At 42.8% G+C, this 15,653-nt stretch overlaps 1 protein-coding gene across 2 annotated transcripts; it reads left to right on the top strand.

Annotated features, from left to right (window-relative positions):
* Positions 1 to 241: 241 nt before the first annotated feature.
* On the top strand, positions 242 to 10,610 carry LOC115139954 (TBC1 domain family member 10A-like). Of its 2 annotated transcripts, XM_029677862.2 has the most exons (9): positions 242 to 1,216; positions 3,030 to 3,129; positions 4,446 to 4,553; positions 4,629 to 4,735; positions 4,869 to 4,983; positions 5,220 to 5,285; positions 5,404 to 5,593; positions 6,615 to 6,769; positions 7,364 to 10,610. In XM_029677862.2, the coding sequence occupies exons 1-9, from the start codon at positions 1,035 to 1,037 to the stop codon at positions 7,961 to 7,963; spliced, it is 1,623 nt and encodes a 540-aa protein (XP_029533722.2). In that variant the 5' UTR covers positions 242 to 1,034; the 3' UTR covers positions 7,964 to 10,610. The 2 variants fall into 2 exon arrangements, with proteins under 2 accessions (XP_029533722.2, XP_029533723.2); XM_029677863.2 differs by lacking the exons at positions 242 to 1,216; positions 3,030 to 3,129 and adding an exon at positions 3,175 to 3,711.
* The last annotated feature ends 5,043 nt before the right edge of the window (positions 10,611 to 15,653 follow it).

The following is a 15,653-nucleotide window of genomic DNA, read 5'->3' as shown; positions in this document are numbered from 1 at the left end:
GCCTTTATTACTATAGTCCAGAGAAAGGCATTGAACACCATAAATTACAAAAAAAGACAGTCAAAAAATAAAAAGTTTTTGAAGTGTCAGTACTATATCTAGGAGATAAGAAAGCTCAGGAAATAATTTTAGCATATTTTATTTTACACATATGTAACCCCATTTTTGGGGTAGGCGCACAACTACCTTGATTATTTTATTTTAACGTTACCGCTTACCTTCAGACGAGTCCCGTGACACTTCTTCCCTTACCATAGAGTGGTCATAATAGTTTAGGTCAAACCGTTCGAACAATACAGACGTTTTCGCGAGAAGGCAGATTTTCGGGACGCATCAATCGACTAATGGATTTCTTAAACGAAGCAGAGAGGAGGGACCTACCTTTTGCAACTGTTTTGGACTAATTACACCCTGAACACAGACTAAATGAGACAGCCGAACTTCCCCCCCAGGCGAGGAAACGGAATCCATGGACCAGGAAGGAAGGAATGACACTAAAACGTTGTTTAGCTTGCTTCACCGACATAACAAACACAAATGTCACATTTGTGGTGAATTGTGCTAGTTAGATTAACATGTAGTCGATTGAAGTTATTTCAACCTAGCATGCGTCTTTATGCGTTAACTTACTAGCGAACTAAATACATCATTGACACATCACAAGCTAGCTAGGCTAACGCGTTAGTCAGCTTTGAAAGGCTGGAAAGTCAACATCATATGGGGGATTTTGCGGTATTTACTAATTTGGCTCGCTCAGAGATCATGTTAAGTATTTGTTTGTGTTAATAACCAGATAAAGTAACTAGCTAATTAACGGTAGTAGTTAGTTACAGTAGTTAATCGACTTTTTTTAAAAGTCGATTAGTCCTGACAGGCTATTTGCTAGCGGCTAACACTAGCTAACTAACGATAGCCTAGCTACGTGTTCCATGCCATGGCAATGGTTTTGTTTGTTTGGAAACTTTCGTCTGGTTTCATACTGTTGGTTGTGACCGTGCCAACGAAATAACGTTAGCTTTGGTTATTGAGCTATCATGGCTAAAATAGAGAATGGTCGCAAGTCGGCCGACTCTAGAAGTATCAGGACAATTAGCAGCAGTTATATGGACGACGAGAGCTCCCTTGGCTCAGACTCCGAGATCAATGGCTTCACCAACGACAGGCATACGGATAAATATGGATTTATTGGAGGGGCGCAACAGTATTCAGAAGAATCGTAAGTAACCTTGGTGTTCTGCTCGCATGGCCCCATTTGTAAGCTTGTACATTCCTATAGTTGGTTGGCTAACTCTCAACTTTGGTGGGGAAGATGTGAAATGTTTACCAAATGCCAGTTCTTTCAGATGTACATGAACTGAACTACATCAAATGTGTTTTTAAAGGTTTGTCTCGTCTCAAACCCCACCCATGAAAAATAAATGCCACTAGTATCAACCTCCCGATCATGTCACCTAGTTGATATGTGAATGGACTATTTGAGGTGGACTTGACAGAAACTCACTGTTCTAAAATAATGTTTTATTTCACTAGCTAGCTTATGTCATTTAAATACAATACTATTTTAAGACCTGAACAAATTTGCTAACATCATAACGTCTCTGTAAACAGAGCCCTCCCTGACAACTACTTCTCTGGTCAGGGGAGGCCCCTGATTGTTTATGTCCAATGTTTGGTCTTGTATAAGATAAGAACAGAATGCTCTGGAGGCAAACCGAGAATAACCTGAGTGGTGTGAAGGGCGACGCTGACCGGCTTCATCATTTTAATCCCTTTCCTGTTCATCCATCTCTTTTGTTGTGTCTCTTTGAACGACAATGCCTTATGGACACTGATGGCATATAACTGCTGGCAGAATGGAGACGCAAACGCTCCCCTTTGTGATTGGAGGGACACCAGGTTTTGTTTTCTTGAACACATGTACTTCCTTCTACACTTGGTTCAGCACATCTTTTTTTCTGACTTTGATTCCGCTTATTTCTTAACGTTAATAGTTCCCTTAAGATGCATAGAGTTGGAGCACAACTGGATTTGGTCATTGGATTACTGCTCCCTTCACCTTCCAAACAACTTCATATCTAAACAATATTATGTATTTCATTATCTGCGCCATGAGCACTTTTCCCATTTCCTCTCTGGTTTTACCAGAGCAGAGGTAACAAATGAGTCTCTCTGATTGTGAGAAGGCTCTGTTCTTGTGCTCATGCCCCTTGGCCCTGCTGAGTAGCACACTGTGAGTGGAGGAATGAGTGAAAGTTGTGCCAAGCATTAGTTGCTTGGGAGCTTCCTGTTTTCTGTGAGGTTGACTGGCCTTGTGCCACAGCTCTGGTGCCCTGTTGGAGTGCCTATTCTGGCTCAGGGTTGTATAGGAAGTGGAAGACAAAAGGGTTTTATTTTCATTTGTGTAGGGTGGTAGGCAAACTTGCAAAGGAAGATACACATATTTATAGCCCTTTGCACACTTTTGGGTATTGGAGTGAACAGAATTACAGCAGACTTCTAGGAGAGAGGATTGTCCAAATTTAAAGGCCTCTCTTTGAAGACTTCTAACATCTCATGATTACAAGGTTGTGCTCATGATTACATACTAGTTGAGTGCCATCAGGCCAACCTATAAGAAAACGTTAGGCCTATATTTTGTCATGCATTGTGAGTGTTCTATTCTCAGTTCCGTTTATTGGCTAGAGCCAAACTTACCACATTATAGCATTACCTCATCTCTTGACTGGTTCTGCACCAGGCCCGCCCTGCCTAAGTACGTAGAGGGAAAGTCGAAGGCCTCTGATAGCATACCTGGTTTTCCCTTTCCCCCTGCTTGAATCTCTTATCTTTAATGCTTCAAAACCTGTACATTTGCATTATAGTTCTTCTAGACACCGTTTATATGCAACTAGCTGTAATACACACACATTTCTGAGAATGTTATATTATATATTATATATATATATATTATATATATATTATATAATTTTTTAAAGATTATAGTTTTGGAAATTCTAATATTTTCCTTCTTGTTGTTCTCTCTCCCCCAGGGCTCAGGACGTCCCTCCAGAGGTTTTGAGACAGCGAGAGGTCAAGTGGCTGGACATGCTCAGCAACTGGGACAAATGGATGGTCAAGAGACACAAAAAGGTCAGAGACCTGCTGAGAGTTGGAATTCATAGGTCTGACTTCATTTGTTGCCATGTCTAGACTGTTGTGACACTGTCTCTCACCATCTGGTCTTAATTATTCCTCAAACGATCCTAAATAAGTTTGTTCACAGTATGTGGCAACTCCTTATTATGTTATTAGCCAACCGGGGCCTAGTTAGTGCTTTCATCTTGTTGGCACTCTGCCCTGTATGTGTAAACCCAACTGTTACTTCCATCCTCTATCCAGGGCAGGCATGTTGGAGGTTTGGGTTGTATTGGATGACAACAACATTTTGCAGTGCCTAATAATTCAAAGACAAGCCAGTGATGAACCTGTATGTCACTCAGACATTGGCCTGTTTGTTCCTCTGTAAACTTAAAATGTTTGGAAGAAGCTGACCTTTTGATGATAGTTTTCTTCATGGAGGTTGTGCTTGTCTTTGGCCTTTGGCCAGTTTTTCATCTCTAGTTGCCTAGCCGGATCTACCCGTGTGTCTAGCGTTAGCTATTCAACTACAGCCTCATCTAATTTTCCATGAGTCAGCAGCAGGGAGTGACACAACCCGTCCCTTTGTCTCCGGTTAGTGCTTTCCCAGGATCCTTAGGGGGTCCTTACCATACACACTAACCTTAGCTAACCATTTTACTTTAATATAGTATGGATGTCCCAAGGAACCCAGATAGCAAAGATCCTTCATCTCCCTCACTGACTCCATGTTTGGCTAAGTAACAGAGCAAGACTCTGGGTGTGGTTGTACTAACACCACGTCCCTGTTACAAAGATGGTGGTGAGGTTTCGGGTTTGACAGCGACTAGCTTGTTCTCACTGCAATCTCAAGTATGGACATGGTTAAGGGCATTACCACATGACATGTACTGAAGCACACTTAAATATACACACAATTATTCAGTAGGCATTTTTTGCCTCTGACTGCTGTGCTGGTTAATTGAGGTCAGTCAGTGAAGGTCATAGTGTCTGTTTCCCCTTCTCTACTTTGTTGTTCCATGACATCCTCATGGATGTTCACACTCTTCTGGGAGGAGGAGGAGGGGCCTATGATCTCAGTAAAAATAAATGGACTGAGTAGTACTGTGAATAAGCCATTATTCCACTGAACCTGTACAATATTGTCTTGGATCATCTATTTCCAAAGGCCTGTTCTGTTTTCCCTGAATACGAGGTCCATCCTGTTCAGTCAACAATACTGCCCTACAGTATAAATGTGTTGTATAACAACTCTATTGCAAGCAGCTTTATCTTCACTGGCACATTCCTTGGTTGGTGATGAATACATTTCTGTCTCTGTTTAACAGGTGAGACTGCGGTGTCAGAAAGGGATTCCTCCCTCACTGCGAGGCCGTGCTTGGCTTTACCTGTCAGGGGGAAAAGTGAAGAGGGAACAGAACCGAGGGAAGTTTGAGGTTGGTTATGTTCTCTCTTGCTCTGTGTGATTTTTACTGTGTGAGAGTGTGGTTGACTCCCTGGTGTTGTTTCAGGAGCTGGACAGTCAGGCTGGAGACCCGAAGGAGCTGGATGTGATTGAGAAAGACCTGCACAGACAGTTCCCCTTCCATGAGATGTTTGTGTCACGGGGGGGCCACGGGTTAGTTGTCTCAAACAATGGAATAATTGACCCTCACTCAGTGACTGATGTTTGACTTTTAGTCTTGTTTGACCTTTGTCCTTGTGTGTTCATTGCCTTGTTCATGGGTTTGTATGTTTGTTTACCCACACAGGCAACAGGACCTGTTCCGTGTTCTGAAGGCCTACACACTGTACAGGCCAGAGGAGGGCTACTGTCAAGCCCAGGCCCCTATTGCTGCTGTGCTGCTCATGCACATGCCTGCTGAGGTGAACCCTGTGCCTCTGGGCTCATGCTTGAACTATAGTTCTCTCAAAATGACTGCCTGACCTGTGGTGTAGCTCAGTGAATAGTGCTTTGAACTAGCTTCCTATTTACAATGAAATTGTTTGTATGCTACACCTGTAGTTTGCCTGCTAGTGTGTGCTTTAGTTTTGGTTCCCTCTGTAAGGGATGGTTCCGTTCACAATTTCCTCACACCACCATCCTCTACGTTTTCCCACAGGATGCGTTCTGGGGGCTGGTCCAAATTTGTGAGAAGTACCTTCCTGGATACTACAGTGCTGGGCTGGTAAGACATGTGCCCTTCACAAATGCTCTACAGGAAAAGGCACAGAGTTAACTAGACCACACAAGATGTGTTTTGTTGTCCTGTCCATATGAGACTACATGCTCATCTGTCCCTGCAGGAGGCCATTCAGTTAGATGGAGAAATCCTGTATGCCTTGACTCGGCGCGTCTCCCCTTTAGTCTACCGTCACCTGGAGAAACACAAGATGGAGCCCATCCTCTACATGACAGAGTGGTTCATGTGTGCCTTCTCCCGCACCCTGCCCTGGGCCTCTGTGCTCCGCGTCTGGGACATGTTCCTCTGTGACGGTTTGTTGCAGAAACTTCCACACAAACATCTGTCTTGCATTCATTTAGTTACGACCTCCAATTGACACTATACATCTACAGTAAGGGAGAGTGGGGTAAGTTGAGCCATTTTTTTTTTAATTTCACTCTGTCAAGGGAAATATAGTATTCTTTCTAACAAAGAAATCTACATATTTTTCAGGGTGATGGGTATCCCTGGAAATAATCTGAATTCATGTAAACATAACAGTTTTGAAAACATAGCATGTTGGCACTTACTATGGGGTAAGTTGAGCTGCTGGACAGGGTAAGTTAAGCTGTCTACACATTTCTCTGCTGAATGAAATATTACCACTACCCTTTTAAAGCCATGGCAGTCTTTATTTCCCAAACACAATTCAACATAATCATAATTGCTTTTTGGTCTTTTAATAATTTTAAGCATCTTAACACGTTTAACACCTTTATAGAAAACTTTTAACATGGACCAGGCCCTGTTGTTACATCATATCCCAGCCATAATGCCTTGCATTTCACCTGGGAAGAGAACACGTCAATTGGCTCAACTTACCCCATGGCCATTGGCTGAACCTACCCCAAGGCTAACATTTTGACTATATTACCCAAAACAGCTACAAGGATTGACTTTCATCCAAGGTTTAGGACCTCCTATGGAAGCTTCTAGAGAGCCCAACTGATGTATAGCAAGGTCTTCAAATGATCTACTTTGGTTTAGATACATTTGATTTGGTGAAAAACCCGTTTTTTGGACCTAACTTGTTTACCACTTTTTCCATGTGGTTTCTTCTTTCAGACGCCATAAAATTGTGACCGCTCCCTAAATATTTAGTCAAATTATACATTTTGTGAATGGTTCCCCAGAAACAAGGGTGGCTCAACTTATCCCACTCTTCCTATTTGTTGATCACCCACATTAGATAATCAATAAAGTTCCTGTGATGCTTGTAATTGTGGATTCTAACATCTGCGATCATCCCTCATGTCCAGTTAGTGACTGTGTGACCTCTGACCCCTCCCCCAGGTGTGAAGATCATCTTCCGGGTGGGCCTGGTGCTGCTGAAATGCATGCTGGGTACCCGTGAGAAGCTGAAGGCGTGTCAGGGCCAGTATGAGACCATGGAGCTGCTGAGGGCCATAGAGCCACGCTACATGCAGGAGGGCTTCCTAGTCAGGGAGGTAAGGACTTCACTAGCAGGGAATCAATGACGGTAGAGAGACACAGGACCAATAATAAACACAGTTAGAGATGCATGACCGCAGGATAAGTATGGTCTTTGAGCAGACTGGGGTAGTAGAAAGGACCAAGAGAATGAGGTCACACCCCTATTTCACCCAGATTGAGAATAGTCATCTGTGTTTGTCTGTAGAGGACAATGGCTGTTCAGAAGTCTATAGTACTGTGGAAATGTAGAGTTCAGGGTGGAAGTTCAAGTGATGCAGAGAGAGACACATTGACCACAGTTCTGACTAGTCTGTGTCTAGTCCCTTTCCCTGGCTTCGTGTGAGTGTCTCTTCAGTTTGACAATGGCTTCTCTGACCATTCTCACTGTGAGAAGCTCCTTCAGCCTCAGGCAGTTTGACATTTACTAACAAGGTTAAGATTAGGACTGGAATGAATCCCCACTGAAAAGCCTTCTCTCCTCTTGGCCATTAGCCCTGGTCTTTTTGCATGACATTTCCTACAAGGCAGACTAAAACAATTTTCTATTTAGTAACACTATGTGCCTGTAATGTCAACCACCAGCAGTAACCTCTCTTCTCCTCCCTCAGGTTCTGGAGGTGCCTGTGTCAGAGCGGGACGTTGAAAGGGAGCACCATGTTCAGCTGAAGCGCTGGAGGAAGAACCGTGGTGAGCTTCACTGCAAGTCCCCTCCCAGAATGCACGGTGCTAGGGCTATTATGGCTTCAGAGCCTCCCAGTCGCCAGGACCTGCGTCAGAACCCCACCATCATCGTAGAGTCGCCCCTGCCTCCCCCTCAGCCTACACCTCAGCTGAAGAAGGGAGAGAAGAGCAAGGAGGAGAAGAGCAAGAAGAAAGGAAGTATGAAGAAAGCCCCTACTGTCATGGAGATCCCCAACCCTTATCCTTTAGCCGGTGACCCCCAGAGAGATCCCCAGCTTCCACTGAGAGATCCCCAGCTTCCACTGAGAGATCCCCAGCTTCCACTGAGAGATCCTATGCCTACTCTCAGAAACTCAACAGTACAGCAGCCCCTTGTCAATGACACACCCCTCCCAAACACACCTGAAGACTCTCCACCGCCACACCAACCAACGCTTAACGACCAGTCTCTTCTAACAGTGTCGCCCCTCCAGAAGTCCACACAGAGCCTGAGTAGCATAGAGGCAGATCAAGACACATACCTGTAGCTCTTGCTTTGGGCAGAGGGTGGAACAGCATGTCTGAAACTGGGCATGATGGGTACAAGGTGGAGGAGTGAATAGTAAAAGAGAAACTGGAACAATCCCTGTGTTATCCTGGACATGACTCACTTCCACAATGAGTCTAAATCTGATGTCACCCAGACACAAAAAGCCTTGCTCTGCCCCAGGCCAGGCATATGTGCCCCCTGACCTCTTGTGGGAGATTCCAGGATGGCTCTACAGAGGATGTTCCAGTTGTCATTGGGACGATCTCAATGGCATACTACTTGTGTCCTCTCTCCTCGTCTCCTTCTCAAAAGCCATTGGATGAGAAAGCCAGAGGTCTCTCCCCTCTGACATTCTCCTCCAGTGGGTTTTGAGAAGGAGATGAGGAGCGAGGACACAAGGATTATGACATTGAGATCTTCCCATTCACTCGCTCACTTTAGGCCCTCTGCATGCCAACCAAGCCCTCTGTCTGTTTACCAGGCACTAGCACAGCTCCGCCATCAACCTGCAACTGGGTGTATCATGGCCAATGGCACTGCTGCCCAACCATGTGCCACAATTGTATATTTTTCTATAGATGTTTTTTTCTTCCCTGCTTGCTTTTATTAAGACACCGTGTTGCCTAGACCACACAGTCGGCAGCATTCACTAATGCGTCACTTCTAAGTGTTCTACTACTTTAATCCATATGTTACCTCTTCATTATTCTTTACTCTGACTATTAGTGATGTGAAAGGGAGACATGTTACTCATTTACTGGTAGTGTAGTTATTGTATACATGATGCATTCCTTTTTAAACATGTCAAAGACCACCCAATAGTGTACCAGGTTCTAGGGTTTTATTCAACCTGCCTTTGTTTGGGCAAAATGCGTGTTTTTTAAATTTTTATATTAATTCAAATCTCCAAATCACCTGTGGTGTGTAAGAAATAGGAATGCTTAAGAAAGAGAGAAATATTGTTTATAGTCCCAGTTAGCCTTGGTGATAAGCAAAGAGCGCTTCCATTCTTCACCACCAGAGAGCAGCCTTGGTATGTGCTTCCATCTGTTACATTCCCCTTCCTAAAAAGGAACGCACAACAATCTTGTCTCAAATTTACAATACGAGGACATACACTCCCTATCAATTCCCTACTTTCCATACTTTCAAAGGAACTTCGTTAGCATGTTTTACTTTCCAGTGAAACATGACGTGTGCCTCGTACGTGTGCATAAATCCTCCGGACCAGCATGACTTGTGACTGTTTATTCTCCTAGTCAGGTGGTAATGGGCCTGATGTCCTGAGACCAGACAAATCCTCACTGTGCCAGGCTGTTCCAGTCCCTATGTAGCGTTTAACTCGTGTAAGATAAGTGAAAGGGAGAGAGGACTGGTCATTCCTCACAATATGACACATTCCTACCCTTGGGTTCCTTAAAAGCCAATTAGTCCTGTGGCTAACATGCATAGTCTTCTCTGTATCGTGTATGTATTAATGCATGTTTCTATTTTTAACACTTCTTTGGGGGGGGGTTATATGTGTGCTATGCCAGTTAGCTGTGAAGTGTTCACCTCTGCTCCTTGCCACAGGTGTGCTAGGTGTTCTGGACCTGGCAGGCTAGTTACTGTATCTCTGTGGTATTGGAAAGACGTGAATGACCTCATTGCTACACTGAGTGACCGATCCAGAAGGCGCAAAGATGTGATTCGAATCATCAGTGATCCACTTCCTTTTACTAGATACTTAGTTGTCTCAATGCAATCGTTGCAGACGGGCAAAGAGGGTTTCTGTACATGGTGATTGAGACCTTACTTTTGGGAAATTTTTGGAACCTTCATGTTTTGGGATAACGTGGGAGCCTTTCCATTTTTAAATCAGTGTAATTCATTTGGGAACGTCGTGAGGCCTGTTATGATCCTGCCTTTTCTTTGGGGAAGAAACAAACTAATTGGACAGTGACCATAACCTTTTTGAGGAATTCAGTTTAGAGGGAGCTTAAGGTTTGCAATCGAAGGTATCAAGTTTAAATATTCTGTTTACAGCACGATGGGAAATGATTCATTAGGGATTAAGATGTGCATGACTCGATGCACATCAAGTATTATTACACATCATTCCACTGAATCCTGCAACTTTCTTATACAAGTCACCTCTAAGACCTCACTAAAAAGCAATACAAGTTGAATGGAGAGCGAATAACAAAGCCTTTCTCCACCTAAGTGCATAGTGGCCTGTATTACATACTTCCCATTCTGCAGGTATTCTAGTTGACCTTGATGCTTCAAATGTGTAGATAAGACTAATTTGTAAAATTACGTTATTTTGTAATGAACATTTATTTTTTCAATTGTCTCCATGCTACATATTTTATTTAACAACCAATAATCAAAATCCACCATTTGCCATATCATGGTAGACTTATCTATTTTAGCTAGACAATTTTGACACTAGTTTCACAGTTTGAAAAGCAAACACAAAAGTCAATGCTTTCTTCCCTAGAAATATCTTCTCAGCAGAATGTTGGTTTTAATTGTTCTTCTGAAGAGACCTCTGGTATTAATGTCAACCATCAGTAAATATATCATATGTTCTGTATTTCTCCTAGAAGGGGTTACATATTGTTGTTTTTACAAATAAAATCACTTTGATCTTCACCAACTAATGACTTTGCAAATTGGAAATTGGTTATTTAGTATAGTAGTGAGCCTGATGAGGTTTGTGGGGTGAGTTTACTTTATAGCAGCAGAGGGCGCAGTAGAGCTGTAGAAGACCGTATACACAGAGTGTGCAAAACAGGAACACATTCCTACACCCAGAACAGCCTCAATTCGTCAGGGCATGAACTCTACAAGGTGTCAAGCATTCCACAGGGATGCTGGTCCATGTTGACGCCAATGCTTCCCACAGTTGTCAAGTTGGTTCGATGTCCTTTGGGTGGTGGACCATTCTTGATATACACACACAGGAAACTGTTATGCCTGGTAAAAACGAGCAACTTTGCAGTTTGACACACTCAAACCGGTGTCCCTAGCACCTACTACTATACCCCGTTCAAATGCACTTCAATCTTTTGTCTTGCCCATTCCCCCTCTGAATAGCGCATACACAATCCATGTCTCAATTTTCTCGAGGCTTAAAAATCCTTCTTTATACTGGTCTCCCCTTCATCTACACTGATTTAAGTGAACTTAACAAGTGACAATGAGGGATCATAGCTTTCACCTGGTCAGTCTGTCATGGAAAGAGCCGGTGTTCCTGATGTTTTGTACACATTGTAGACTTGTCTTCCAAGAACGCTCAAACACTTCAACCAATTAAGGAAATATTTGACGTCTCTTTTTACCCTCATTTCTGCGATGTGTAACCTACTCGAGGTGAGGTCATCCCAAGGTACTTCTGCCACCCTGACTAATTATACACACGGTTTTGTTTTTCTTCATTTGATTTGATGGTCAAACATCTCTTATTCCCACCTCGAGGTGTGAGATAATTGGAGTGAATGCCTAACCTCTTCCCCTTGTTCAGCACAAATTGCTACCTCTACGCCCCCAATAAACCCATTTCTGGTCAGACAATAGGTGGACTACCTGTGTCTCCAAGCAACAGGTAATTTCTTTCCTTGAGGTCAGTAGGCATGAATAATTAGGTCTTTCCATTTCTATTGTTTCTTGTGTCAAATGAACAAATGCAAGTCAAGATTGAAAAATTACTAAACAATTACCAGAATTTGAATTTCTTATATTGAATTGTTTTATTTGGTACAGAGAACCAAACATTTTGAAATACTGTAAAATGCTGAATACACTTTATTGTGCATAATTTCACAAGTTTGATAATAGCTGGTTGCATGGGGCTTTGCGAAACCATGGTAAAGAGCACAATGATTTGTGAGTCACATTTTGTATTGCCTCTTGCTCCCGTGGTCTCTAAACTGGCTAGAGGTATGTCAACAGTTAATGGTCTAGGAATCCATGCACCCACCGTTACGCACTCCCTCTCAGCAGTGGACACCTGCCCCCGCTCCATTTACATCTCAAAGGGGGACATCAAGAAGGCCCTTTCTGTGCTCTTCTCCACTCTCCAGAAATGATCTGATTTATCTGTTCAACGGAAATATGTGCCTTTAGAAATCATCCCTCCCTTCTTGTCCTCCGCTAATAGAGATGAGGAGAAGGAGCAGGAAAAGAGGGACTTGTGGTCCTGATCCTTCGACCTAACGGACCCCTGTCACAGTGGTTGATTCATGTGATGCGGGTTGCTTGGAACTCAATGCTCCCATGGCTCTTTGTGTTAAGGAATAGGGGGCACGGCAAAGTGCAAAGCAAAAGCCGCCTGTATTTCTGAGGTCTCCGATTCCCATGTTTGATGGCACATGACAGGTTGGCTCAGGTCAAATTAAAAGGCCGAGGTAACGAACATGTCTACGGACCTTGTTATAGGCCAGGCAGGTGAGATTTTCAAGGCATGGTGAAATAAGTGTCATTTATCACACCTATGGAAAACATTAGGTGTTGTGCGAGGAGCCCTACTCAGGAAGGGGGTCTGGGGCAGGCCTGATAATTGAATCATCCCAGTGTTTCTCCTCCATGTGGAGTTCTCATCAACTGTCAAAGGGAAACTCTACACTTTGACGTTTTCCCTTCCTTATGAAGATGTAGTTACCTGTAGCAACCTTGTGTAACATTGGTAATACACAAAGTCTATATTTATATATGCACGGGGAAGTTGTGCAAAGCAATGCTTGTCTTTGTGTATATGCTGTGCTAACACTGCACTTACTTACAAATCCCTTCCTCCATACAGACTTTGCTTGTCTCGTGTGTCCTTGTAAATATTCCCCTTGTTTTGGCTTGTGTATTCCTAACCATTCCAAACAGGCTGCCGTTTATTCGTGTTATCATTATGTCTGTTAATGTTTTCAGTGTTGAGTTTAGCCTGCGGGCCCCAGTACGCCACCATACAGCCTCCTTATATAGAGGCTTTTGAAAACACGTGGGACTGTAATTTTGCCAGCTGTTCTACATTTTTCCATGTTAATATTATCCTCATATGGGGTCTAAGTATACACTTAATTCCAAGGTGGTAAATGTAACTTATGATAACAAGCAAGAATGCCCAAGGGCACGTTTTAAAGGGAACTGAAATACTTAATGTCATCATGGTCTTTACTCCAGTTACCCCCAGTTGACATACGCCCTGCGGCTAAAAACAAATAAAATACAGCGATTGAATAGTCTGAGGGCTAAATTCAGCCTGCCAATCAGTAGACTCTTATCTGATGAACAATAGAGACGGTGTTCATCTTGTAAGCTACAATAAAGTGTGGGTGAATGGTGGAAAGACAAGTGAAGCGTAGTAAGTGTCTGCTAATCACCTTGGTGCTAAGCCCACGGAACACTGAGCAGAAAGAGATGATGGGTGTGTGCGGGGGCTGAATGATACACACCTGTGTGCCCTGCAAAGGCTGTCACAATCCTGGGTGTTGAAGCTTTTCATTTCCTCTTACACAGTTCCCCTCCACTACGACCCCTCTAATCCATCTCCTCCTCCAGCTCAGCAGTGCCAGAGGCAGGCTCAATTAGGGCTGAAGTTTTGTCAAGAAAATGAACCATGAAGCGTACACCCACATTCTCACCCTGAAACTCATGAACCTTGGTCCAAGTTAGGTTAGTGTCTCCCTTGCTTGTCTTAATCATGTACTGGATGTTAAACTAATCCCGAATGACCTGACTCTGGGCATGTTCTTCCTCATATAATGCTTGTATGTTAGTCTCAGTCTCCTCATCATCCTTCCATCTGATATACTTTATCGTTTTTGCTGCAGCTCTCTTCCCCTCTGATTGCTGAATCATTAAATATTTTTTACCTGACGGTTATATCATGTACTCCTCCTTCACAAAGCTCGTGACCCTTGTGACCTAAATCATTATTGCCCTATTTCTAAACGTTCTAGCTAAAATATTAGAATCCTTGATTAATTCTCAGCTAAGATCTTATCTTTGAAATCTATTCTAAATTTACATCAGTCGGGTTTTAGATCAAGTCATAGTACTATCTCTGCTGCATCCATAGTTATAAATGTGGTTCATTGTTTGGACAAAAGGCAACATTGTGCTGCCCTCTTCATTGACCTGTCAAAGGCTTTCGATACTGTTGATCACTCACTGCTAATTCAGAGGCTTTCCAAATTGGCCTAGGTAGACCAGGCTGCATGTAACTGGCAAAATAATTACTTGACTGATAGAACTAAACGTGGATCTACTGATGGTGTTAAATCAGGTTTCCTGGATATTACGAAAGGTATCCCGCAGGGGTCGATTCTGGGTCCTGTACTTTTTACTATTATATTAACAATATCATTTACATTTACATTAATATCATCATCTTTGTTGTCTGTAAAGAACTGTAACCTGCACTTGTATGCCGATGATACTGTTGTGTATGCTATTTCCCCCATGGTTGACCAGGCTTTAACTGAACAAAAGTCTGCCTTTATTGTATTACAGAAGCTTTATTGACCTGAAATTAGTATTGAATGCAGGTAAATTGAAGTAAGTATATGTTGTTCTCTAGAGCGCATGTAAATAACTCTGATTTATATATAGTTGGGATGGTGTCCATATTGATCGTGTCCCTGCTTACAAATATCTGGGCATCTGGATAGATAAAAAGCTGTCTTTTAAAAAGCATATTTATGAGTTAAGAAGCTGAGAATAAAAATGGCCTTCTTCCATAGAAATAGGTCCTGCCTCTCGCTAAATAGTAGAAAGCAGATTATTTAGTCGGTCCTAGACTATGGGGTTGTCATTTATATGAACGCAACTGCCTCTTCATTAAATGCGGTTTATCATAGCGCACTGCGCTTTATTACAGACGACAATTGTAGTACTCATCACAGCCTTCTCTACCAGAAAGTTGGTTGGCCCTCTTTGATGTCTCGTAGGTTGATACATTGCTATATTTTCATTTATAAAGCCCTTTTACAAAAAGTCCCACGGTACCTAACATCTTTAGTAAACTTTAGACATATGAGTTACATATGAGCTAACTCTGGGAATTCCTTTGGTCTCTACTGAGTTCGGAAAATCAGCTTTTAGTTTTCTTGCTCCTTATTTGTGGAATAATCTTAAGAATGTTCTTAAATGTGATGTTTTGGTGCCTCTAGGGCAATTCAGAAAGTTGATTGAGGACTGATGAATGTGTTTTTATGGCTTTTCTTCTGCTTGCATTTAGTATTTATATGAATGTGTGTTTTTTCTGTCATTTCTGTCATTCAGGGCTCATCTGTAAAATAGACCTTGGTCTCAGTATGACTCCCTGGTCAAATAAAGGTTCAATAAATACATTAAATAAAACAATCTTAAGAGATTTAAACATGGCAAAGGGTTTCTGAACTCTGCTGCTTTGGTGGCACTGATTGTCAGTAATGAAATGGCCCAAGCAGGTAGAGAGTTTGCTGTTAAATGGATTTCTGCTGGGGGGTGTTTGTTTAGATGTGCTTATGGTGGTTCCTGGTCAGTAGGTGATGAGTAACAGACACAGATGGTGGGCATAAGCAGCCTGGCCCGGCCCGGGAACTTATTAGCCTCCCATGTCTAATTCAGCCCTATGCAGCCCACTCCCACTGAGCCCCCAGAGGACTGCCTTGCCTGCTTCTGTAACTCTACCCTCTGTGGTAGGACTCCATTGTTGATGGAGGGGGGCC

Source organism: Oncorhynchus nerka, linkage group LG13 (genome assembly GCF_034236695.1).
Source record: "Oncorhynchus nerka isolate Pitt River linkage group LG13, Oner_Uvic_2.0, whole genome shotgun sequence".
Classification (NCBI taxonomy): Eukaryota; Metazoa; Chordata; class Actinopteri; order Salmoniformes; family Salmonidae; genus Oncorhynchus; species Oncorhynchus nerka.
Note: the sequence above shows the minus strand (reverse complement) of the source record. Positions and strands in the feature narration are given on the sequence as shown.